General features: G+C 39.0%; 1 protein-coding gene across 11 annotated transcripts in view; it reads right to left on the bottom strand.

Annotated features, from left to right (window-relative positions):
* The window catches only part of Tle4 (TLE family member 4, transcriptional corepressor), a 143,124-nt gene that overhangs the window by 18,967 nt on the left and 99,323 nt on the right, over window positions 1–24,834 (bottom strand). For 6 of the 11 annotated variants that reach the window (XM_052761535.1, XM_052761540.1, XM_052761537.1 and 3 more), the window contains 3 exons: window positions 2,166–2,285; window positions 1,057–1,110; window positions 488–640 (listed from right to left, as the gene is read on the bottom strand). In XM_052761535.1, coding sequence (XP_052617495.1) covers window positions 488–640; window positions 1,057–1,110; window positions 2,166–2,285 — 327 coding nt within the window. Of the gene's footprint in view, window positions 1–487; window positions 641–1,056; window positions 1,111–2,165; window positions 2,286–12,304; window positions 12,395–24,834 lie in introns of all 11 variants that reach the window. The other 5 variants (XM_052761533.1, XM_052761530.1, XM_052761534.1 and 2 more) reach the window with 1 other exon arrangement.

Genomic DNA, 24,834 nt, shown 5'->3' with positions numbered 1-24,834 from the left:
TACCTTGACTAGACTAGTAGGCAGTTCAGTCTGGCATTTGTGTTGAGTCAAAACAGACTTTTTCTAAGTGACAGGATACTTCTGAGGCAGAAGCTAAAATTATCGCAGCTGTGTATAGCTGGGAAATTCAAATGCAGCTAGTAATAAAATGATTGAAACCTCAAACCAAGTTTACCACAAACCACAGACAATAGGACCACCTCTCTAACGCCAGTGTGTTGTTTTCAACTTTACTAAGATGTTTTTCTCTCTTTTTCATCCATTATCTCTCTCTTAGACTTACAGAAAGACTCAGTAGGCAAATACCATCAATTCAGTAAACCTTTCTGTTCTAAAACATCTCTTCTAATTAAACTTATATCTGAAACACACACATCATTTGGAAATCCAAGCCCTACGGAAAAATATGAAATACATAAAAATTGAAAAATCAAAATCCAACAACTAGTTTGTAAGTGGCAATTCTGCTAAGGATGGGGCAGCTTACAAGGCTAAGCTCTTTGGATTTGGAGGAAGGGGTACTGCTGGAAGATGCAACAGAGGCGGGGCTGATGGGGGCATCTTTCTTGAGGAGGCGTGTCTTGTCTAGGCCATTCTCCCTGGGGGAATGTGCTGGGCTTCCTCGAGGGGATGATGGATCCTGCAAAGAAAAATTTAAGACTCACAACTGACTCACAGCACCCAGGTCCTTGACTGGGGTACTCTTCTAACTGAAAGTGCTTAATAACTTGCTTAAAAGTACAAAATGTTCTGAAAAAGTTAACAAACTTAACTGAAATTGCTAAAGGAAACATCTGGTATTGAGGTCAGATTCTAAACAAAAACAAAAATCAAAAAGTTCATTAATCTGCAAGGAGCATCAATACAATCAGTAGGGTGACCACTGACACCTTCGAATTTCTTGTGGTGAAAAAGGATAGTGGCATTTGAAAGGAAGGAACAGCACTTTTGAAAGGCACAGCAATGTATAAAGTCAGTAACAGTTTCTCCTAAGGAGGACACTAGCCTTTGTTACAGCTGCAGAGCAGCAGGAAGTGAAGCTAGCCACAAACATACCTCATTGGACACATCAACTACTAAGTTGTCATCACTCTTCTCACCATCACTGTCCTGCACAGAGAAGTGAGAAGCATTATCTCCACCCTCCAGTAAAAACAAGTAACATCACAGTTTCCACTACATTTATGTGCCCACAGCAGGTCCTTATGTGATGAATACTGTACCAAATAGACTTAAAACATTTTACAATGTATTCTTCTTTATTCTTCATGTTGATGTTATGAGCTAGGATATGATTCCATTTTCTATTTTTGAAAAATGGAGTACAACAGCTTGCTTATTACTGTAAAACACAGAACACAAACTTTCACACCCACCTAAACACAGACTACAAGTGTGGTGGGGTATGGTTTGGTCTGGCAGCAGTTAAAAAATCTGTGTAAGCCGGGCGGTGGTGGCGCACGCCTTTAATCCCAGCACTCGGGAGGCAGAGCCAGGCGGATCTCTGTGAGTTCGAGGCCAGCCTGGGCTATCAAGTGAGTTCCAGGAAAAGGCGCAAAGCTACACAGAGAAACCCTGTCTTGAAAAACCAAAAAAAAAAAAAAAAAAAAAAAAAAAAAAAATCTGAGTAAGTCATTGCATGGTTAAATGTGAAATAAAAATCCAAAGTTTGAGCTTCTTGTGAAGCCCATAGTCCTATACGGAACCAGCTGATGGGAAGCAGCTCCACACTTCCTATCTAGCATGCTCCCTTCTCTTATGGGACCTGCCTAGACACTACAGGAAAAGTAGCTTCAATTCATGTGAAGGACATTGTAGATGCTAAGCTAACCACATAAAGTTCTGGAATAAACTACCCTAACAGAAATAATAACCTAGTATACCCAGATCTTAGATTAGGTGCTAGAGGAAAGCACTGTGGTCAAGCATACACACGTACACACATACATGTATGTTTGTGCACATAAACATAAACACACACACAGCTTCAGCTAGTTGATGGAGATAGCTTGAGATACAGTTATATATACCATACATTAAAAAAAAATCTCTTAAAGCACATTGTTTATCCTATATTCTAGAATTGGCTGGTAATGGTTAAAATTACCAGCTGATAAAGAACAAGACAAATTAACCTCCTCCAAAGCAAAGGTGGATGAACTTACATAGCGAGCTGCAATTTCCTTTTCTTCTGTTTTCTGTTTTTTGCTTTCTGAAGAATAGTCTGTAGAGTTCCTGTGTTTCTCAGAACCTCGGAAACTGGCTGATGGGGATACCGAAGAGCTCTGGAATTAGAAATAGAAGCAGGGTTGAAATAGATCATTTACTTATGAGAGCATTTAAACAATTTGTTTTTTGTTGTTGTTCTATAGTACATGCCTGGGAAGCTATTAAGAGGAGACAGGAGACAGAGAAGGAGATAAAAGGAGAAAGACAGAGGTACTGGGGAAAGAAAAAGAGAAAAACAAAGCAGAAAGATGAGTAGAAGAAAGAATAAAAAGGACAGAAGGCTGAGTACAAACTCTAAAGAGCAGATCTGGTCTCAAGTACCTCAAGCATGTTGCTTAAGACTTTCACAAAGTTTGGAAAGGGAGAAAACACAAGAAACAGCACCCAGGGAAAGACAGGCTGGCTTTCTTTGTTTTGTTTTGTATTTAAAACTCCCACAGAGAAACTGAATGCAGTTGAGCTTAAAGGATAACCAGTAATTTTTCAATTAAAACAAATTCAAATGGGGAAAACTAATCATTAAGGATTTGAACAACCAAATGTGGTGGCCATGTGATATATAGATCATAGTCACAGAATATTTTCCTCAGCTTACATCTACAGCCTGGAACACGCAGAAGCAAGGAGAGGGAAAAAAAAAAAAATCCCTGCAAACATCAACTGTATTTCTGCATTTTGTTTCCGGAAACCCTAAAGTCACTGTGGCCAGAGAAGAGGAAGTGGGTTCATGTCTCAGGAGACCACAGTAAGGGGTTATGTGCCTTAGGTTCAGGCCACAGTCGTCACATCTGTTCTTTCAATAGGCACTTAACCTGAGGTGTTCCTACATTGGTGACAAGATTTGAAGCCTGAGAAAGGTGGTTCTCTGTCATGAAAGTCAGCTGATTACTGAGCACATACATGCTAGCTTAAAACTATGGATGGAAAAATGAAGACCAAAACTACCCTCAAGAATCTGCCAGTGCCATGGGCTAGGGAGATGGTCCAGTGGCCTCAGTACTCCTCTCTAGAATCCCATGTGAATCTGGAAGGAATGTGCCTCTAACTCCAGCCCTTCTACAGGGAGATGGAAGGTAGAGACAAGAGAATCTCAGAAGACTAGAAGCCAGCTGGCCTGCTATACACAGCAGCACACAAGAAACCTTGTTTCAAAAAAGGTGAAAGGCAAGGACAAAAACCTCAAGTTGTTCACTAACCTCCACACACATACTCTACCCCAACCACCAGCCCAACCCCCACACAACTTTGGACTAAATGACAGAAAAGACTGGGCATTATTCAGTAAGGACAAAGACTAAAACAAACCACCACAAGCTAAGCTATTTCTGATTTTTGTGATTTGTTTTCATGGTGATGGGAATCTAACCCAGCACCTCCCACATGACAAATGCTCTCTACTATTTAGTTACATCACCAGCTCCCAAACAATTTTAAACTGAGACTAGGTAATTAACTTATAAGTAGTTCCAGTTGACTTCTAAGTCATAGGCTTAACGTTTTTGCTTTACACTCTTACCAAACCCAATTTGGTATGGTTTTATGGCTACTGAAGTCACACATGAAGACCACTAGTTTACAGCCAGAGCTTCCTAGCTAGTTATCACCCTTACTTAATACATTCTCCATACTTCTGCAATTTTCTATTTCCCCAAAATAGATTCAGTGATCTACCCTTACTCTTCTTTTAAGAAGTCAACTGGTTTCCTACAACCTAGGAAAGACATCTGAACTCCTGAGTTTGGCTGTATTCCAAAGCCCCTCTACGAGTCCCAATCCATAGTCCTGATCCTGCCCCCCTCCATCAGCGCACGGAGCATGTTCCTCAGAGCTCTACGTATCTTCACAGCATCTGTAGCCTTTCTCCATGGGATTACAGAAGTGTCCTTTTGCTCAGTATCTTTTAAAAGCCCTTTCCAGCATAAAAACCAACTCTTAAGGTCAGTTTTTAAAGCTTCCTCAGATGCTTCCAGGCAGAAGTAGTTACTCTCTTCCTGTTGTTCCCTCAATATGCTGTTCATTCAGTGAATGGAGCAGGCACAACAACTAGACTGCTGCTTGTTTAGAAAACTACTTCCTACTTTAGACAAAACTCCCCTGAGATGGGGCACCCAGCAAGGTGGGCAGCATAGAACTGGCCAGGAATGTTTTTAAACATAAAAAATTCCACATGACCCCTGAACATGTGTTTCAATCTAGTTCAAAACCCCTGAGATAATTAAATGGGTGGGAAGTGGGAGGGCAGGGTAGAGTAGGGAATTTGGGAAGAGATAACTAACACCTGACAGTCTTTTGAAAATATCACATAGAAGCTTCCTAAAATGTATACATACATAAAAAGGGTTTAAATGGAGGTACCTTAAAATGGGGAGTGGATCCCTAACTAGATACCATTACCAAATAAAACCCAGTACCAGGTATGATTTACCTCTTTGAGTTGTTGGCCAATGAAATCCCGTAGACTCCTAAGCATTACAGGTTATTCCCATTGCTCTTGGTTACCACCCAGAAAATGACAGTAAGACCCTATTACTAAAGACACCACACACTGAGTCATAGAATATGATGAAATCAAGCTAATACTAAACTTGAAGCTTCATCTCTACTGGCTAGCTTTTACAGTGCTGGAGGGAACAATGTATGTTTCTGGAGAAGAAATGTAATTTGTACTCACCTGTAAACTTTGTAAGCTACAATAATTACCTGCCTGGCCAGAGATGGCCACTGGTGCAACAGTGGCATGACTATTAAGGGAGTAATCAACTACTTTCTGATTGGATTTAGGGTCTGTTCTACAAGACAGAACTCATAGCGGGCACTATCAATGAAGCTAAGAACCTGTGGCTAGCTAGGTCATAGGCCCTGGGGAAGAATTTATTAATATCCTTCTAAAATACACATAATATTAAGATGACTCAATCCCTTATTGCTATACTCATAGGTCAGCAAAATATCTCAATCCTCAATACAGAAGCTACTTGTTGCAAGAGGTGGCAATTAACAGACTTACAACTAACTGGTCAATATGCAGAGAGTGAGAGACTTTGGAGTGCTCAAACCTAAATGAAACATCTGTATCATACCCCACCCCTTCAAGGTTCAGGGGTCTATTGGCCGAGAAGGCTGACAGACATAATGGAAACTGTTTTCTGGACATAACAGCTTTACATAGGAACTCACAGCAGCTACAAGAGCATGCACACACAAAAGGCATATGGGTGACTGGGAAGGCAGAGGTGGATCTGAGGAGTTGGGGGTAGGGAATGAACATGATCAAAATATAGTGTATAAAATTCTCAGGAACAAAAACATTCCTTAAGAAAAAAAAAAAACCATTAGATACATTGAAGAAGGTCACTAAATGAATTTCACAAAATATCATTTGAGTAAAATGTGCTAGGGTGCCTTGGAGCTGTAAAACAAAGTTCCACTCTTTCTTCATCTTATTCCTTTACCAATGAGATGCCTTCTCCTACTAATGTGTTATTTCACAAAGAACCTGTGTGTGTGTGCGTGGGTGGGTGGGGGGACTTAATGCTATCTGAGCCTTCTGACACTCTACTTCCAGTCATTTCAACTTTCTTCAAAAGAGGAAAAAAGCAATTTCTAAACAATAATGAATACATTCTCAGAAATTATGCTAAAAAGTAATGCTTGTTTAGTTTTTCTGGTTTGTTCTGTGAGACAAAGTTTCTCTGTGTAGCCTTGACTATTCCGGAACTCACTCTGTAAACCAGGCTGGCCTTAAACTCATAGAGATCTGCCTATCTCTGCCTACCAAGTGCTGGGATTAAAGGTGTGCACCACAACTGGCCTTGAGTCAACTCTGCACAATGCCTATTTAGTCTTAGTGTTTATTTATTGTCACCCATGTAAAGTCAAATAGCTTCTTTTTTCTTAAGATTGCTGTCTCTCATTTATGGACAGCTTTCTTTCTTTTGTATGTGTGTATGTGTGTGTTACACACGAATATCTGTATTTAAGTTTGCATGCATGTGCTCATGCATGTGGTGTTTGATGCTGGGCATCTTCCTTAATCTCTTTCCACTTTATTTATTTAGGCAGGGTCTCTTGCTGAACTCAGAGCCAATGATTTGTGCTAGTCTAGCATGCTCTAGAAATAGAATGTCTTCCTCTTAAATGCTGGGATTACAGAGGGGCCACCATGCCCACCTTGCTTACATGTGGGTTTTGGAGATCAGAATTTCACTGAGCCATCCATCTCTCCAGACCCTTGTATTAATTTCATTGTAGAACAGAATTACACATTTGATTTTGCTAGTAAAATAATAAAGTAATTATCACTAGCATTTAAAGGTTAAGTTGCACTATGAATACGGAAGTGATCAGTGACACCCTAATAACATAACTGCTCTGGAGTCAAACTGACTTGGCATGGGTTCTCTGACCACACAGCTTAGAAGTCTATACCACTCTGCTATTGGATGGGCACTTGGGTCTTTCCTGAACATAGAAATGGGGAGACTTAAAATGATAAAGACAGTCATGCTTTTGCTAGAGAAGTTTATTTTCACATCTCCAATTATTATAAAAGCTTAGTTAGGTTGGTTATTTCCATAGCTTACTATCTAAGACACTTACTAGAACTCCATCATGGCACTGTATAAATCTAAACATTTAGACTCTTTCAGAAAAATATTTCCATTACAATTTATCATAATATAAGCAATATGTTACACATGGGTAGTCATAGAAGCAGATCAATTTAGAAGTAAAAAATACTCTGGATGTTCATGTTTTATAAAGCTCTTCATTAAAAAATCCATTTTTAACAGGAAAAGAAACAAAATGATGTGTTTAAAGTAAAAAAAGGGGGGGGGGGGGGGAGGGGGGCGGGCACAAAGAGACTACAAAGGAAAAAAATTACAAACTTTTATGTTTCCTATGAAAAACTCCAATTATACTGGCAGCATAAATGTACTTTACAGATACTCCTAGTATTATAAAACAGACTTTTTCAAAAAGGCAAAAATATCTCATTTTGAAATCCACCTTAGATTTTCCTGAGGCTGCTGGCCAAATCTGCTGTAGAACACTAATACCTCCAGCAACTTGAAATGGGTGGCCCACACCTGTCCACCTCCAGATCAAAGACAGCATGTATGGGAAAGAGTTCTATAAAGTATTCTCCAAAGAAGGTCGTATTAATATAATAAGCTAATTTTAATAACAGGGAGCATACACTGTAATAGTAGGCAAGAGCACTTCTGGAGTCAGACAGTATGGAGTCTTCTATTTAACAGCCCTATAGCCCCAGGAATGATGTTTACCCTTACTCAGTCTCTTTGTAGTCTAGGGTAACAAGATACTATCTTCACCTACTCTGGGCTTCTTTGAGGATGAAGAAGAACAATTTATACAAAGCTCAAGAAATAGTCTTAGGCACACAGCCTAGCCTCGCAATGACAGTAATGCTGATACCTCATTGTATACTGTGGTTTAGTCCATTCTATTTACTACAGACTGGAAAGGAGAAGGTCCATGTGAGGACTATTCTAGGCACTTTGTAGTACTTCCCCTCAACACAGATATTCCAATGGCCCATGATGATAGGATTTCAATTAACCAAAGCACATCTTTCAACAGTCATAGTAAAGTTCTGATTCTATATGGCAGAGAAAGAACTAAAAATATCATATTCACATGGGATTTCCTAATTCGATTTCAAATGTCCACCGAACTAATTCTGCTTTCTATTCACAAAGGTGCTATGCTTAAGTCATTCCTGCCCACTTATAGATTATAAGCAGAAATAATATGCTAAAATTTGAATGGACATCTAAGATTAAAAAAAAAAAACTAAAAGTTTGGGCTGGCAAGATAGCTCAGCAGGTAAATGTACTTGCTACTAAGTCTGACAATCTGAGTTTATTATCTGGAACCCACATAGTGGAAGGTAAGACAGGAACTCCTCCTCCTCTGACCTCTATGAATACTCTGTGGCAGGTGTGTGCCCTGCCCAAACAAACAAACCAACAAACTAACGTGGAAAAAAATTCCTAAAGCTCACTGGCCATGGGTGGTTGCCTTCATATCTACTAGGTACTAAAGAGTAAATCAGTTTTTAGACACGAAAACAGGTACAATGAAGAGCCAAGGAGCATCATGAAAATCTGATTAATAGTTTGCTTTGCTGTCCAGGCTTCTTTTATTCTCAACAGTAATCATTTAGATGACAAATTACACTGTTACTCTAACTGAAATGTAGTTCTAGAACTCTTACACCTTAGTATGAGTAGGTCATGGTAAGTTTAGAGAAGCCAGAAAAGGAGGGCCAAGATACCCACAGGTCCTTTACTGATGTTACAACCAAACTCCCGAATATACATTTCCTCTGCAACCTCTTAGACAAGCTGAAAATGCATATCTATACCAAAAGCAAACAATGGTGACTTACTTTCTTTTTATAAACATTATTCTTTTGTCTGAGGGTATGTATGCACACTGAGGACATGCCTGGTGTCATGAATGCCCTGAAACTGGAGTTATGAATGACTGTAAGCTGTCACATGGGAGCTGGGAACTGTACTCAGGCCCTTTTCAGTAGTAGTGCTCCTAACTATTGAGCCATCTCCTCCAGCCCCTGAATTCAGAAAGCCATGGTTTTGTTGTGTCTCAACGATGAAGCACTGCACATTTTACAAATACTCTAGGAGGTTTTGAAATAAAGTTGACAGCCCAATAAATTTATGTATACCAAACATTGTACTATATCCCAGTAGCATCTGATTGATATTTTTATCGACTAGTATTAACCAAAATATTCATATTCCCAGAGAGCAAATAAATAAACCTCAGTTGTGAAAAATCTAATATCTTAAAAATGAAAATCATTTGGTCAAAATGCATGTCTCATATGACAATTCATCACATGCAGATTTATGTAAATTAACTGAAATTCAGAGCACACTGCTATTGACTGTGGCAAAGATCTGAGTCAGTTACTGTTGTCAGTTTATTGCTCATTACACCAAGACTTTTATTTAAACGACCTGCTTGATTAAGGATGTCATAAAAAGCACACTCTGCAGACAATCTCACAGAATTTGCTTTTTCAAATTAACATAAATGAAAACTCACCTTCAAAAATGATTGGAACTTTTTGAAGATCTGCCCTTGTTAAAAGAATATTTAATACAATTGCCATATAATGAAGTCTACTGTTACTACAATGTTTTATCTTTGTAGTATTTCATGAAGGGCATACTCTTAAAGAATTGTTGTTGTTGTCTTTCTGCTTCTCTTCTAGTAAGAAACTTGGGTCAAGACAAACTGCTGCATATAATCAAAATAACATCTTTTGAGTCAGCACCTCCAATTTTTACACTGTGGACATAAAGTCAGATAGCCCTGGGTTCAAGACCGGCCTGCATCACTTATTACCTAGGACAACTTACTAAAACTTGAAGTTTTCATTCCCCAGCAGGTGGAGTAGAGTGGAGGCATTACTCTAAGGTCTCAATAAGGACTGAAGAGTTCATATTGTAAGCACGGTACTTAAAATCTATTATAATACTCTTGTATGAAGAGTCAATCCTCTTTGGCAATGGTGGAAACTACTGTACAATCTTTACTCACTTATCGGCTCGCTCACGAGGATTTACTGAATATACACGAAGTGAAGAAATAAAGAGATAAGTGAATTCCACAGCTTGCCCTCCCATCAGAAGTCAAAGTATTTAGAATACAAAAGGCATATGCATTGTTTTCCTTCATGAACTAGAAAGACAGCACTTTGATATTTAGTCATTTGTACTTTGTTTTTGTGGTCTCAACATTACATATTACTTGGTCAGGATAAAATGCCCTAATAATTTATAAGGTATCAATACAATTGATTTTAAATTAGAACATTATCTTAATGTCCTCTTGAGGTTTCTTGACTGTTATTTCCTCTTCCTGGAATAAAGATGTTGGCTCTGCACCAGAAATTTCATTAAATACATTTACTTTTTCTGGCAAGTTCAGGGGCAAGAACATGATGTTTTGATGCCAAAGATATGGGCCTGATTCTTATACAGGTGACTTAGCTTTCCTCACTTAACAGTCACCCTGTATGTGGTCCAAGTTGTGGGCCACACGAGGAAGCAATGGTGCACGGTGTGTGTGTGTGTGTGTGTGTGTGTGTGTGTGTGTGTGTGTGTGTACAAGTACTTCACCTTGATTATCACAATTTTAACAGCAACTGTAATAAATATTTGCCAAGCACATACAACTTTGTATTGCACACAAATGTTTATTTGTCCAGTCCATCCTGTGCCCTTCAATTCAATGGTCTTCAGATTTACAAAGTTTAACATAGTCATGTGCTTTTGTTCTCTTCAAGAATTCCCTGCTCTCATCAACAAGATAGTTAAAATATTTGTATGTGTATTCTGCACTAATTAGTTATACATATTAGCAATTTTCTTTTGGATGAATAAAAATATGTAAGATATAGCCTACACTACTCTTTTACTTACTGCCATATCACTAATGCTACTAACTCTTACCTAATGGGGTATATAAATCTGACTGTTCTAAAAACCAAAGTGGCAAGATTTCTGAAATTTCTGGTATGGTAAATTGCTTAGCCATCTTGTGCTATATTCTGGTTTTGTTGTTGTTGTTGTTTGTGTGTGTCAAAATATCAGTATAATTCCAACAGCTGTTTGAAAGAATTAAAGCAGGGTAATGACCTAGAACTAAGCTTTGGCAAGCCATATCTTAATGTATCAGGATCCTTACCTTGGTCTTTTCATGTTGTTATTTCTCTAGTAAACTATGCTAATCTATTTGGAAGGCTAAACATAATTTTTTTAAAAGTGTTAGCGCCAAAGAACCTCATATATATTCTTCTGTGTTATTCATGCAAAGGTCCTATACAGTATCTGATAGCATTTCTGCAGGAACATAGAAGGAATAACAATCAACCAACTTAAAGATAAGCTCCTAGTAGTTTTAAGGTTGTTAATCTGAACCTCTGGTCTTCATTTTGGGACAGAATAGCTAGTTTTCAATAATTACAGCTGATTAGATTTTTCAACAAAAAGTGATTTGTTTCTCAGAATAGAATTTGCCAACAGAAATGTAATATAGCCACACATGTATTGTATTTATTTTTCTAGTAGCCACAGTATTAAACACAAAAGAAACCATAAAATTAATCTTAGTCACTATATAATTCCAGACATAAAAAATACCATATCAATACATAAGCAATATAAACATTTGAGATATTTTACAATCTCTCTTCGCTAGTACTACACTTTCAAAGGGTGGTTTGCAGTTTATACTTATAGTTCATCTTGAACAGACCACTTTCTGTTGCTTGAAAGGTGTGTGTGGCTTATGGCTCTCATATTAGGCAACACATCCAAAAAAAGTTTTCAAAACACAAGAGAAACAAACACCCATTGACACTGCAAGTCCCCAGCACTACGACAGGATAGGTAGAACAGTCCTTGTTTACTTTCCCTAATTTCATCTGGAAGTTTCTTTCTTAGAGCAGACACTCAAGTCTTTTCATTTGAGAGCTTGATGCAAGTTCTGCCAAGAATTTTATTTTCTGGCCTGTGTGGCTAAACATTTTTCAGTTTTTCTGTATCAGCCAACTGTCATATTCTGAAAGTTCTCCACCTGTGAAGCCAGGCCAGGTTCCCCTGTGAGTCCCATCTTAGCCCCTCATCTCCTCTCCTGGTATCTGCACCACTGCCTCAATTACAGCTGTTGTACAAAGGAACACGGAGTATGCGCTCAGTCACATGTGGTTTTCATTATCTAGATACTGGAAATTATGCATATGTAGCAAGCATATACTGTTTGATAGTAGTCTTTTGAATCCTTGACATTCAATATAATCACTTCTGTGTTCTCAATAGTTGTGTGTCTGTGAAGCAGGGTGGGTGGGAGTTTGTATAGGGACATCAAAGGAAGGCTTTTAAAAGTGGTGATTTTGAAAGTGAGAGGGTGACGATTTCCTGAACTAGGCTGAAAAGGCATTAAGAGAAAACAGTGGAAAACATAAAACTGAAATAGAGGTAAGTAGCGTTGGGTAGAGGTGAATCCAAACTGATACCTTTCTGTGTTGCAAATCCACCAATCTAGGGTGCAGGTCTTCCTTCAGGGTCTGTGCCAGCCTTGCCTCTGACTGCATATATGGTGAGTGCTGTTGAAGAAACATACCAAGGCTACCAATTTCCTTCATTATTCTAAAAGGGATACATTTCTTGCAGAAGAGGGGCCATTTTCAGTTAGCTTCATCCCTGTTGCGCATCATGTGGTCAGTAGCTGGCTGTAGCCAGGGAGTAGCACTTTTTTTTTAAATTATTATTATTATTTTTTTTACTTAAGATTAACTAGTGAAAAGGCTAGATCTCAAGGAATCATATCTGAGAGACCCACCACAGGAAGAATACAGCCACCAGTAGTTTTTCTGTGATGGTCATTTAGAAAATAACAATCCCTAGGGATTTCTGCCTAATGGTTATACCTCAAAGGAAAAAAATATCCTATTTCCCTCATTGGGCAGTTAAGCTATCATATACAAATGGAAGAAAAAAAGGCTAACTATAAGGCAGAAAGATGTAGTACTTATGAGGAAAAAGCTTCCTAGTGGCTGATTTTTTAAAAAAATTACTGGTTACCTACGGTTTTATGTAAAACAATATAATGCATTAATAGTAACTGTGATTGATGGTGACTCAAATATAGAGGGATAAAAACATAGGAGATAAAAATACTTAGATGAATGTGCAAAGGTTTCAAGAGAAATGACTTTAAGCAATAGCTTTCAATGACAGCTAGATTTGCAGATGTTTGACAGGGTATAAAACTCTGTAAGAAAGGCTGAGTCACCAAGCCTGCATCGAGATTACTCTGGTTACCATAAACCCACAAACAACAAAAATAAGACTCAGCTGGTTGTATTTATATGTCTGTGCATACACATACATCCATGTACATATATTTAAAAACAACAAACAGGGAAGAAGAGGCTATAAATTTGAGAGTTGGGGTGTGGGTGCATGGAAAGAGTTGGAGGGGCTTGGGAGGAGGGAGGAAGGGGAAGAGAGAAAATGATGTAATTATATATCTTAATTTAAAAAAAAAAAAGATTACTCTGGTTTAACCAAGAAAGAGCTTGGCACTAACAAGTGATGAAAGTCAAGTCAAAATTGCAGCTTACTATCTCGCCCTCTTCCCAAACAATAAGTAGGGCTGTTACAATCTGATGTCAAATCTTAGCATCCCATTCTACTTACCATAGCAGACAAGTGTGAATACTCTCCCTCTTCCCCATTTCTTTCTCTCTTTCTCCCTCTCCCTCCCCCCTCTCTCTCTCTCATACACACACACACACACACACACACACACACACACACACACACACACACTCCCACCCCTCTTCTCCATCCAGACCTACCAGCAACCCTTCTGTCAATACTTAGTCTTGTTGTTGTCACTATGGGCTAAAGAGGCTGTTGACCTTTATTCTAACATGTCCTTTCTGGGTTAATTACTTTTGTATATTTGGTGTACCCTATGACATTTAATCACTACAATGCTACTCAGTAAACAGAACTGAATGGAACTAACTGCAATTCAGCATCGAGCTAATTGGTGCAGTAATAGCAACATGCTGAGAATGGACTAGAAAAAAAATACTCTTGCAATATGGAGAAATGAAATGAATACTATTTGATCAATCACCATTTTACTAAGAAGAAAGAACTCTAGCCCAGGAGTACACTTTTGCTATTCAAGACTAAAATGGCTCAACAGACTTCACTTTGTAGTGTAAGAACAATACTGTGTTTGCTAAGTAAATGAATGAATATAAGTAATTTGCAACCCAGGTATGGTTTCTGGGCTCCAGTATCTCTTTTCATATGTGCACATATCTGTATAAACATCCCATCACAAGGCAGCCCTCCAGTAATAAGGCCAACGGCCTTTGATCTGGCAGGTAGCTTGTAGTACCTGAGGAGCAGTGATGTTTCCGAAGATTCCAATCTAGGGCTTTCAAGAATGTCTCCAAGAACAAATGATTAATCAAATGGCACATCACAGATATTTGGGTCACTGATGAAAGTTTTCCAAACAAGTACTCACTAACTTCTGTCCACTGGGAATAGACAATGGGATGGAGAGGACATTAGCTGCTAGAGTATAGGGACAAAGGGATTCGGTGTAGAACTTTAGCCCTAGCTAGTAATGAGAAATCATTTGATCAATCAGGCTTGTGTTAGGATGCCAGCTATACCCTGAGCTGAAAGTTGGCAATATGCTAGATACTTGAGAAGTGAAGGCGAACAAAACATCAGCTTTCCATGGCATGGAATCTCAAAGAAGAAGTATAGAATGCAATAAGCACGTGCTCTGGTGTGTAAACTCTGGTTTCAGTTTTAGGTTAGCATTTGTCAGCTATGTAACTCTGGGTCAGGCAACACTTCCAGGCTTCTACTTTCAAAGCTGCTCAACAGAGATAAGGGTTTATGCCCTACAATGACTGCCGGCTACAGTCTGAATGTCCATGTTCCAATATACGTCCTATTGACACCTAAAGCCCAATGTGTTTATATTTGGAAGTAGGGCCTGTGAAAGGGGATTAGGTCAAGTGTGGAGCCTTATGAGTTGAATGAGTGAGCTTATAAGACAGCTAGATCTCGAAAAACCAAAAAAAAAAAAAAAAAAAAAAAAAAAAAGACAGCTAGAGCAAGCATCTGCTCTTCCCACTAATATGAAGAACACAACCAGGTGCTGCTTATGTCTCAGAAATGGGCCCTTATTAAAGACTCTTAATGGGAGGTACCCTGACCAAGACTTCTTAGCCTTCGGAACTTCAAGAGGTATAGTTCTATTGTTGAAACTATCCGGGTTATGGCATGAACTAAGGAGGCCAATGAGAATTACTTGTGATAACTACATGAAAGGGAAGGTATGCTGTCCTTCCTTCTCTGCTTACTTCTGGAACTTGCCCCAAAAGGCACAGGCCAAGCTCTGGCCAAGAACCCACTCAAGGCAGCTGGAAGCTGAGAGACCTGCTGTGAAGTATGGAAAGAAGGTAAAGCTGAGAAAGAGCCTCTTTACTTCTCCAGATGTAAACAGAAGCATGTTCTCAACTCTGCCTCTAGCTGCACACTTAGCTTAGTGCTTCCTTCAGAAGCTCTGCCTTCTCCCTAGTCTGTATAATTCAGGTTAAATGTTCCTCTAGAACAACCTTGACTCATGGTGACAGAAATGTGCCATACACCTGCACCCCCAGCTTCACGCAGCTTGACAAATGACTCCAACAAGAAATTAGGTACAATGGTAGGTATGTAGCAAAGCCTATGTTTTGCTACCGAGCCCTGCTCAGTGCCTGGCACTCTACTGGGTCTAAGACACCAAGAATAAAGGAAGAACAGGCAAGGGACCTTAAATAGGGGACATAATCTAATTTAGCAATAAAACAGATTAAAATTAGTGCTAACACTCTGTGCTACAAAAGGAGATAAAGCAGAACTAGAACATATGGAAGGCAGAGTGGGGAATGCCTCAGAGTACAGTATGGAAAGTAGGGTGGTGATAACTGTGCAGGCCCACTAGGCCACAGTAAAGCCCGTGTTTTATTCTACATGTCACTGATAGGCAGTGAAGGAACTCATGTTTTAAAAATGAGCCCAAGGTCCTGGAAAAGGTCTAAATTCTCAATCATTCCCATCTGCCCCCTTCTCAGTTAAACTAGAGTAAGAATTTTAAAAGTCCCACGGACAGAAAATAACTTTTTACATCCTTCCTTTGCAATTAAAAACAATTATAAATGTACAATATAAATTTTGTATGCATGCTAATTCATGTTAGATTAAAATAGCAAAATTCTGAATGACATTATGAAAAGTGGTCTTGGTGGTCTGAAGCAGGAACCAATCAGAAACTACCACAGTTATCCAGAGCTGGATTATAGAACAATTATGATGAGAAGAGGATGGATCAGAGAAAGATGTCAGAGTTGTAGCTAAATGGATCCCTTCAGAGACGTATGCATATGTACATAAAGCTGAAATCAGGTTAGTCAGTAAAGCCAACTTCATGCATCTTACATCAGATATAGTTTCTTAATTCAGAAAGAAAGGAGTCTTAGGTATCCCACGAGAATACTCCTAATCCCATAGGGTTTACAGGACCATGTAAGGCATGTGACAAACAGCATCCTTATATTTATCAGAGAAGTATGAAAAAACCAGCCAAATGGCTTACAACTATACTGATAAAATCTAGTGGCTCTCAGCCATTGCTGCACATAAGGAGAGAGAGAAAATGGGAGGGGAGGAGGGCAAGGGGGAGGGAGGGCACAAGGGAGAGCAGGGAAGAGGGAGAGGAACACCCTGGCCCTATCCCAGAGCAATTATATTTATAAAGCTCCTGAGTGATTCCACAGTTGACAACCTCTGACCTAAGGCAGAGTCAGCTAATGGCAAGCCACTGCTGATTGCTATCAATTAGAATGCCTAATCAACTGGAACTGTATACCCACTGGCACCAGATCACCTTAGGGACCTCTGCAAGAACACAATTAGCTCAGGGAGATCCTAGACTTTCTCACCCTGCAGCCAATCATGCCATAATGATCAACAGATAAGAAACTGCAAATTCCAAAATCATAGTTCAGAGCTGTGAGGGAGAAAAACTTCAACCTCAACCCTGTCCTGAGATAAAGCGCAGCACTCTTAACCCACTTCTGAATGCCTGAATGTAACATTCCCACGTGTGACTCTACCATTCTGACAAAGAGATATATTTTGAATGTGATAATTAAAACAATAATCTCAATGAAGTGGGCATTATGAGATAATTGGCTATCCTCAGGATTTAAGCAAACTGTGGTATAAGCCAAGGACACTTATCATCAAGGTCAATTACAATAATTGCTTATCTGAATTACATTATTGCTATTGTAAAACCTTATGAAAAAAGAAAGAACACATACTGGAGTGGAATGACCTAGGAGGAGGAGGTCCTGTTGCTCATCTACTGGTCATTTAGGAATTCTGACAATTTTGCCGAGCCCTCACTCACATTCAATACATGTAAATACAAGATTCCTTAGCTGAAAGGCTGAAACATGGTAACACAGAAAAATGAAGTGGCTCTAATTTGACAACACTGGAAAGTTCAGGAGAACAGAAGTCCACGATGATCCAGAGATGGGCTGTATATGTCCCTCTTCTTTGGTGCCCAGTATGTTGAAAGGTGGTAGGACCACCAAGAGATGAGGCTTAGTGCAAGATAATTAGGTGACAGAGAGAGGGCTATCCTCAAAAGGGATTATTATAGTTCATCTAGCCCCTGAATCCCTCTAGTTTCCCACCCTACCACATGTATGCTCATGCCATTCATGTCATACAAGGCTCTCACTAGAGGCCAACAAATGGACCCATCCCAATTAAGATGTTCAGCCTCTAAAACTTTTTCTTTTTAATTATACCTATCCTCGGGTATTTTGTGACAACACAGAAAACAATGTAATATAACCCATTATTATGTCTCAGTTTCTAAAACTGTGAGCCAATGAATCTTTTTCTTTTAAAAATACCTAGCCTCAGCCAGGTGGCAGTGGCACATTCTTTAATCCCAGCACCCGGGAGGGAGAGCCAGGTGGATCTCTGTGAGTTTGAGGCCAGCCTGGTCTACAGAAGGAGATACAGGACAGGCACCAAAACTACACGGAGAAACCCTGTCTCGAAAAACCAAAACCTAGCCTCAGATACTTGTGACAACAGAAAACAAGGTAATACAACCCATTATTATATGTGACACTTCCTTCCCATTAATACTCAAAAGGAGAATTCATGACTGCCTTGTGTCATAACTTAGGCTCTCAATGAGACTAGATTATAGCTTGCAGGATTAATTTTGTTCTCCACATGCCACTTTATCTTGTCTAGATTAGCATTTAGGCTCAAGTACCAATGTCAACCAGAAAAGAATCTGGAAAAGTTCTGAAGGCCAGAGAAGGGAAATAGAATCTTGACCTTCCTTCAGCTAATTGAAATGTGTTTGGCAATTGAAGAGTCTAAGACTTTAAAGTTGTGATTAAACATCAAGACTTTGATGTTTTATATGGTCTTCTTTCCCACTACACTAATGAAGTTAATTAGTGGGGAAGAATGTCATATAAAAACATCAAAGTTTTGTGTTCACTGTCGACATCAATCCAACTAAACAGTAATAAAGAAATAATTCTGTAAAAAGCATTACCTTAGAAGAGCTAACTACTTCTAACTACTTCTGCTTCCAAGCTCAAACTGTACTATAGGGATATTTTTTCAAAATAATCCAAAGATGCTATCCACATTGCATTTCAACAGTTCTGCAGCAAAGCACATCAATTAATGTAGTGTACATAAGTGGCCCAAAATGTCACATTGAACAAAAGGACTGAGATACTTCACTGTAGTTACATGGATGGCTGTAAGTAACCACTGCTACGGGATAAAAGAACATGGGAAACACAAAGCAAACAGTCACAAGAAGGATGCACTGGAAGGTAGAGTCTAATTACGGATTACTGGACTGGAGAGATGGATTGGTGGTTAAGAACACTGGTTGCTCTTCCAGAGGACCCAGGTTCAATTCCCAGTACCCACATGGCAGCTCACATCTGTCTGTAACTCCAGTTCTAGAGGATCTGGCTCCCTCACACAGGCAGGGGAGAAACCAATGCATATAAAATAAAAATAAATCTTAAAAAAATAAATAATTATGTATTACTTTAAGAGTGAGTTTAGTTTCAGCCCCAAAACAAAAAAATCAACACCAGGAAGGGGAAAAAAATCGAACAAGTTATAAAACAAGAATTGCAATCAAGAGGTCTTCTCAAACACCAAATTCACACCATTCTTGACCTTTATTTTGATATACGGTGTAAAGAGATGGGGATATTAGAATATAAAGACAGCTGGGTAGGCCTTCTCAACAGGAATAAAGCTCATAGTTCCAATGTGCTCCACGAAATGGGGCAGGATAAGTCACATCTTTATCTAGGAAGGCGCAGAGAAGCCATCTAGTTTCTTGTTACTCAGAGTGTGGTCCAGGCCTGCATCTCAGCCACTTGGGAGGCTGAAGCAGAAAGATAAAGAAGACAGCAAGTTTAAGGCCAGCTTGAGCAACTTACTGAGACTACCTCCCCCACTTCCCCAATACACAGTAAAACAAGGGGATCATGCAGTTCAGTGGTAGTGTACTTGCCTAGCATTTATAAGAAAAAAGGAGGAAAAGGAGGTGGCGGTGGTATAGATGTTTAGTTTTTTCCTATCAAACCGACTAAATTGACATCTGTGTTGTAACCAAAATGTTTGGTTATTATTATTATTATTAATAATAATTGAAAATGTGAGAAGGACTTGTGAACCTTCTCATTTTAGATAGAAAGAAATCTGAGTTCCAGAAATAGTGCAAGTCATATATGACCACAAATGGCTGATAACAGAAGACAATTCTTTAATAAGGGTTTGGTTACATTATAAAAGTCAAAGGTAAAGATAACTAGCTACTGTGTTAGAAATTCAACATTAGCAGCAGGGTATCAAGAAAAGAGGACAAAGATGAGATGGTGTGTGTATGTGTGTGTGTGTGTGTGTGTGTGTGTGTGTGTGTGTGTGTGTGTGTAGGGGGTGCTCAGGTGGCTTGCTGACAGATCTAGATTCAAATCTGGCTTAAGCAAAACATTTTTTTAAAGAAATGTTTTAACTAGCATATACCAATTACACATAGATTAGTTTTACTGTGACATTCTCATATGTGTACACAAATATTGATCATATTTATGTTCCTTATCCCCTGTTCTGACCCATTTTCTGCTAATCCCTTTCTTCTTCTCAACTGCACCCCCCCCCCTCAACATTCATGTCCTTTTCCAGGTTTTGTTTTGTGACCCAATCAGTTTTATCAGTATGATTTACAGAAGCATGGGTAAAGGTCTGTTTACAGGACTATCTTAAGCTAAGAACTCTCTTTTGTTTTGTTTGTGTTTTTTGAGACACGAAACTCACTCTCTAGACCAGGCTGGCCTTGAACTCATGTAGATACATCTGCTTCTGCCTCCCATGAGTGCTGGGACTAAAACTGTGTGCCACTACACTCAGCAGTTAAGAATTCTTAACATGAAACAAAAGCTTGTACTCTGTGTAAGTATGAAAGATGCAAAGGATATGAAAATGCTGTAACAAAAGAGAGGGGAACAGAGAGAGGGAAAAAGAATGGAAGTAAAGTTCTGAGAATTTCCTCTTGGAGATTTTTTTTTTTGAGGTGTGAGTATGGAAGGAAAGGAGAAACATTGGCATTCAGAGGGCCAACCACAAATGGCAACACAGGATGTAGACTACCCAACTAAATAAGTACCATAGGCATTGACAACTCTCCATGGCAAGAGTAACGCAGTTCATGGATGCACAAAGAGCCTGAGCTTCATACTATAGTATGAACCAGCAGATTCAGGGGGAAATCAAAAATGTAGTCTACACATAGCAAACTGAGGTGATGTTGAATTGTTCACTAAATGATTCATGCATGAGGGCCAATACTTCTTTACCTTTTTATCACTATATATATATTATATTATATATCATATATATACTGATATATATGATATATGATAAGTACAGGGCCTACACCTGGCTCAGCACTAAGTGACAAAACTTTAAAAGCTTTCAACATGTATCAATTGTGGTTTATTACTTTAAATTCTCATTCTAAATTAGCACCATAAAGCAATTACTACATTAATGAAACAAAACTGACAGATAAACCTCACTCTTCTAGTGTGACCTTCATGTTAACTTAATCACACCTACTAAGATCCTATGTCCAAGTAAAGTCACACTCATAGACATCATCAGGGACCAGAATTGGATGCCATCTTTTAAACAGATACAGTTTAACCCACAGCAGGAGCCAACATTACATATGTAATAAGCTCAAGGTTTTGTCAGCCTTATTAAGCACATGTTCTTGACAACAAAGAAATACAACTGGAAAAAAATGTTCTCATTTATATATGTACCTCTCATAAGGGTGATTGATATATGTCATATCTCAGCAACTACCTTCTAGACTGTCTCCAACACACACATGCATGCAAGCATGCTTCAATGTTATGGTAGAGGATAGGTCAAGATTTATGTAGAAGTCCTATCCGTTCCTCTCATTCCTTTCTGCAATCCTGTTGCATGTCTTTCTACTTTGGAGGAACCGACAGAATTCAATTTGTATTAGTTCCTCAAAACATAAAATTTATATTGCAAAGACTATCCAAAATATTCTAATTCTTGGGTGAAGAAAGAGAGCAGACAGGATAGAACAGACCCACCATAACAATTCATCAATTTAAACAAACAGACAACCTAACAAAGGCACACTTCCTTGAGAAACGAGCTATTAGGTTGAGGATGAAGCATGCCTATGTTAGCATTTTCTTTAAAAAAAAAAAAAGTTTTAAGATGGATTAATGACATACCTAAATGGTATGCTTGGTATTTAAGTTTTTAATTACAGTCAATTTCTGAACTCAATAAGGTCCCAATCATAAGATTACCTTTGATTGGACAAAATTTTTAGGTAGTAAGCAAACAAAACATTTTTAAATCAAATAAGGTAGTTCAAAAACATGCTCTCTTACATCCCAATTTTCTGGCAAGCAGTTAAGTATGATAACTAACATTCAGACATATGACCTTCTGTTCAATTTAAATGAGTTATCTTTAGATATTCTGTGATGACTATTCTTAAGATTTAAGTACTGCATAATAAAATCCATCTTTCATTTTGCTTTGGTTCAGGAAAGGCTTTAAAAAATTCCTCTCCAACAGTATTCTGGCAAACACTCTTAAATTATGTAATTCACCAGGTTCAACTGTGCTGCTACAATCACTTTCAAAGAAGATAGTTATAATACATTATGATTACAGCTATACAATCCACGCTGAATGCTCCTTGGCTGAATTCCTAACATTTTAATGCTGAAATTGATCTGTTTTAAAAAACATCATGTGAAGGGTTTTTAAATACCATACAGGCCCAAGCTCTTTATTTTAAATACCTTAGAAATGAGCTTGTATAAACGGGGTGGGGTGGGGTGTTCACCCTCCCCCCCCCCCCCGACAAACCCTGTTGTCTAATCTAGCATTAAGCATATTTTAAAGAACAACAGGCATGTTTCCAAACAAACTACTGTGGTATACAAATTACTCAGCATGAATGAGCATAACAGTGCTTCTTGTATGAGTTTAAAATCCAGAAGGCTGATATTTCATAAAAGTTGTCTTGGAAACAATATTCTTTGTGTTATCTCAAACATGAGAGGTGCATATTTGTGTTCAAACTACTTCTGTGAAGCAGTCAAATAATGGTGACATTGTTAATGTTCCAGTATAATGATGAGAAATGGGAATATATGGGCACTGCAATAATACAAGGCATTCACACAGATATAGGACCACCATGATTCACACACATTGGGCTCCAAGCTGGTTTCCACTCAGGCAGGTATTTCTCTGCCTCCAAGACCACTGTGGCAGCTGGGCTATCATGGCATCCATGACTTCTGACATTTCTCTATAGTCCACAGCTGGTAGTGGCTTGCACACTGATGCTAGCTTTTGCTTTACTACTTGCTTTGGCCAACGGTCCAACAGCAAACCTAAGGCCAACAGAGGCTCTTTCAGACTACTGACAAAAGAATAAGCTTTATCTGGCTGGCTGCTGGGAGTGAGGGGGTAACAAGTTATACCTCAGGGACACTCATCTTTTGAGTTGAAGACATTCTAGACCACCCAGAGCTGATTGGAGTTATTATATGAGCAAAGTCAATGTAGCTTAGCCTAACCTGGATACCATCTCTCACTCACACTCTCAGCAAACACGAACACTGCTGAGATTTTCACAGTACTAAGTTTTAGAAAGAATCATTACACAATCCAAACTGACATAGCCTTTTTATCGAGTGCATGTATAACAGGAATGTATGTCCCTTTTTCTTTGTCAAACATCCGTATTAGGAACAGACAAAAACATTAAACTATCAGAAACTCATTACTGTTTTGCCAACACCTTTTCTCCATATTATCACCATACATGGCTCGCACAAAACCTATTTGAATATTATTATTGTTGTTAATATTTTAGTGGTTAAGCAAGCAAAACTAGTGAGATTAAAAGGCTGATTAAGATGATAAAAGTGAGATCTACATGAACAGCCTGGACATGAGTGGGGGAAATGAAGGGCGAGGGTCGAGGGTCGAGGGAAAGAGAGCTTGGGGGAGTGGGAGATCCCAGCTGGATCAACAACAGAGAGGGAGAACAAGGAATAGGAGACCATGGTAAATGAAGACCCCATGAGAATAGGAAGAAGCAAAGTGCTAGAGGGTCCACAGAAATCCACAAAGATACCCCCACAACAGACTGCTGGCAATGGTCGAGAGACAGCCCGAACTGACCTACTCTGGTGATGGGATGGCCAAACACCCTAATTGTCGTGCTAGAAACCCCATCCAATGACTGAGGGATCTGGATGCAGAGATCCACGGGCTAGGCCCTGGGTGGAGCTCCGGGAGTCCAATTAGCGAGAAAGAGGAGGGTTTATATGAGCGAGAATTGTTGAGACCAAGGTTGGATAAAGCACAGGGACAAATAGCCAAATGAACGGAAACACATGAACTATGAACCAATGGCTGAGGGGCCCCCAACTGGATCAGGCCCTCTGAATGGGTGAGACAGCTGATTGGCTTGATCTGTTTGGGAGGCATCCAGGCAGTAGGACCGGGTCCTGTGCTCATTGGCTGTTTGAAACCTGGGGCTTATGCAGGATCTCTTGGCTTGGCCTGGGAGGAGGGGAGTGGACCTACCTGGACTGAGTCTACCAGGTTGATCTCAGTCCTCGGGGGAGGCTTTGCCGTGGAGGAGGTGGGAATGGGGGGTGGGCTGGGGGGAAGAGGAGGGGGGTGGGAGAACAAGGAAATCCGTGGCTGATATGTAGAACTGAATTGTATTGTAAAATAAAATAAAATAAAAATAAAAAAAGATGATAAGAGCTAACCAAGGATGAAGTGAGTTTTAGAACACGGTGTTTCTGGTTCTGGATACTAAATGATTTTCACTAATACCTGGACAAAAAATATGGTACCATGACAAAGTAAGTGAGGTTATCTATCGTTTTATCTTATTCATTGGCTAAAAGACAAGATTTTTTTTAAAAAGCTATATACTGGTATAACTGATGTAATTAGAAAAAAAACTGCCTTCTTGTCTGATTTCTAAATTATACTGGTATTCTAGAATTAAATAATGTAGACACATATCCCTATTGTTTAAAAAATACCATTCCCTTAAAGAGTAAAGAATTGCCTGATATTTTAAAAATTATTCTTGGTATTCAAAAGATGTATAATTTTGTGATTTAAAGAACTCAGTAGGTAGAGGTACCAGAACAATGACAGCGGTAAGTCGTCAGGTCAAACATCATGGCAGCTCCATCATCAGCTCTCTCTATATCTGATAATAAAATAATTCAGTGTTTATGCTCAACTAATTCTGTAATTCATTTTCATTTAAGTGTCCCTTTGAGCACAT

This window comes from Peromyscus californicus, unplaced genomic scaffold (assembly GCF_007827085.1).
Source record: "Peromyscus californicus insignis strain IS unplaced genomic scaffold, ASM782708v3 Scaffold_4__1_contigs__length_199733344, whole genome shotgun sequence".
NCBI classification, from domain to species: Eukaryota; Metazoa; Chordata; class Mammalia; order Rodentia; family Cricetidae; genus Peromyscus; species Peromyscus californicus.
Note: the sequence above shows the minus strand (reverse complement) of the source record. Positions and strands in the feature narration are given on the sequence as shown.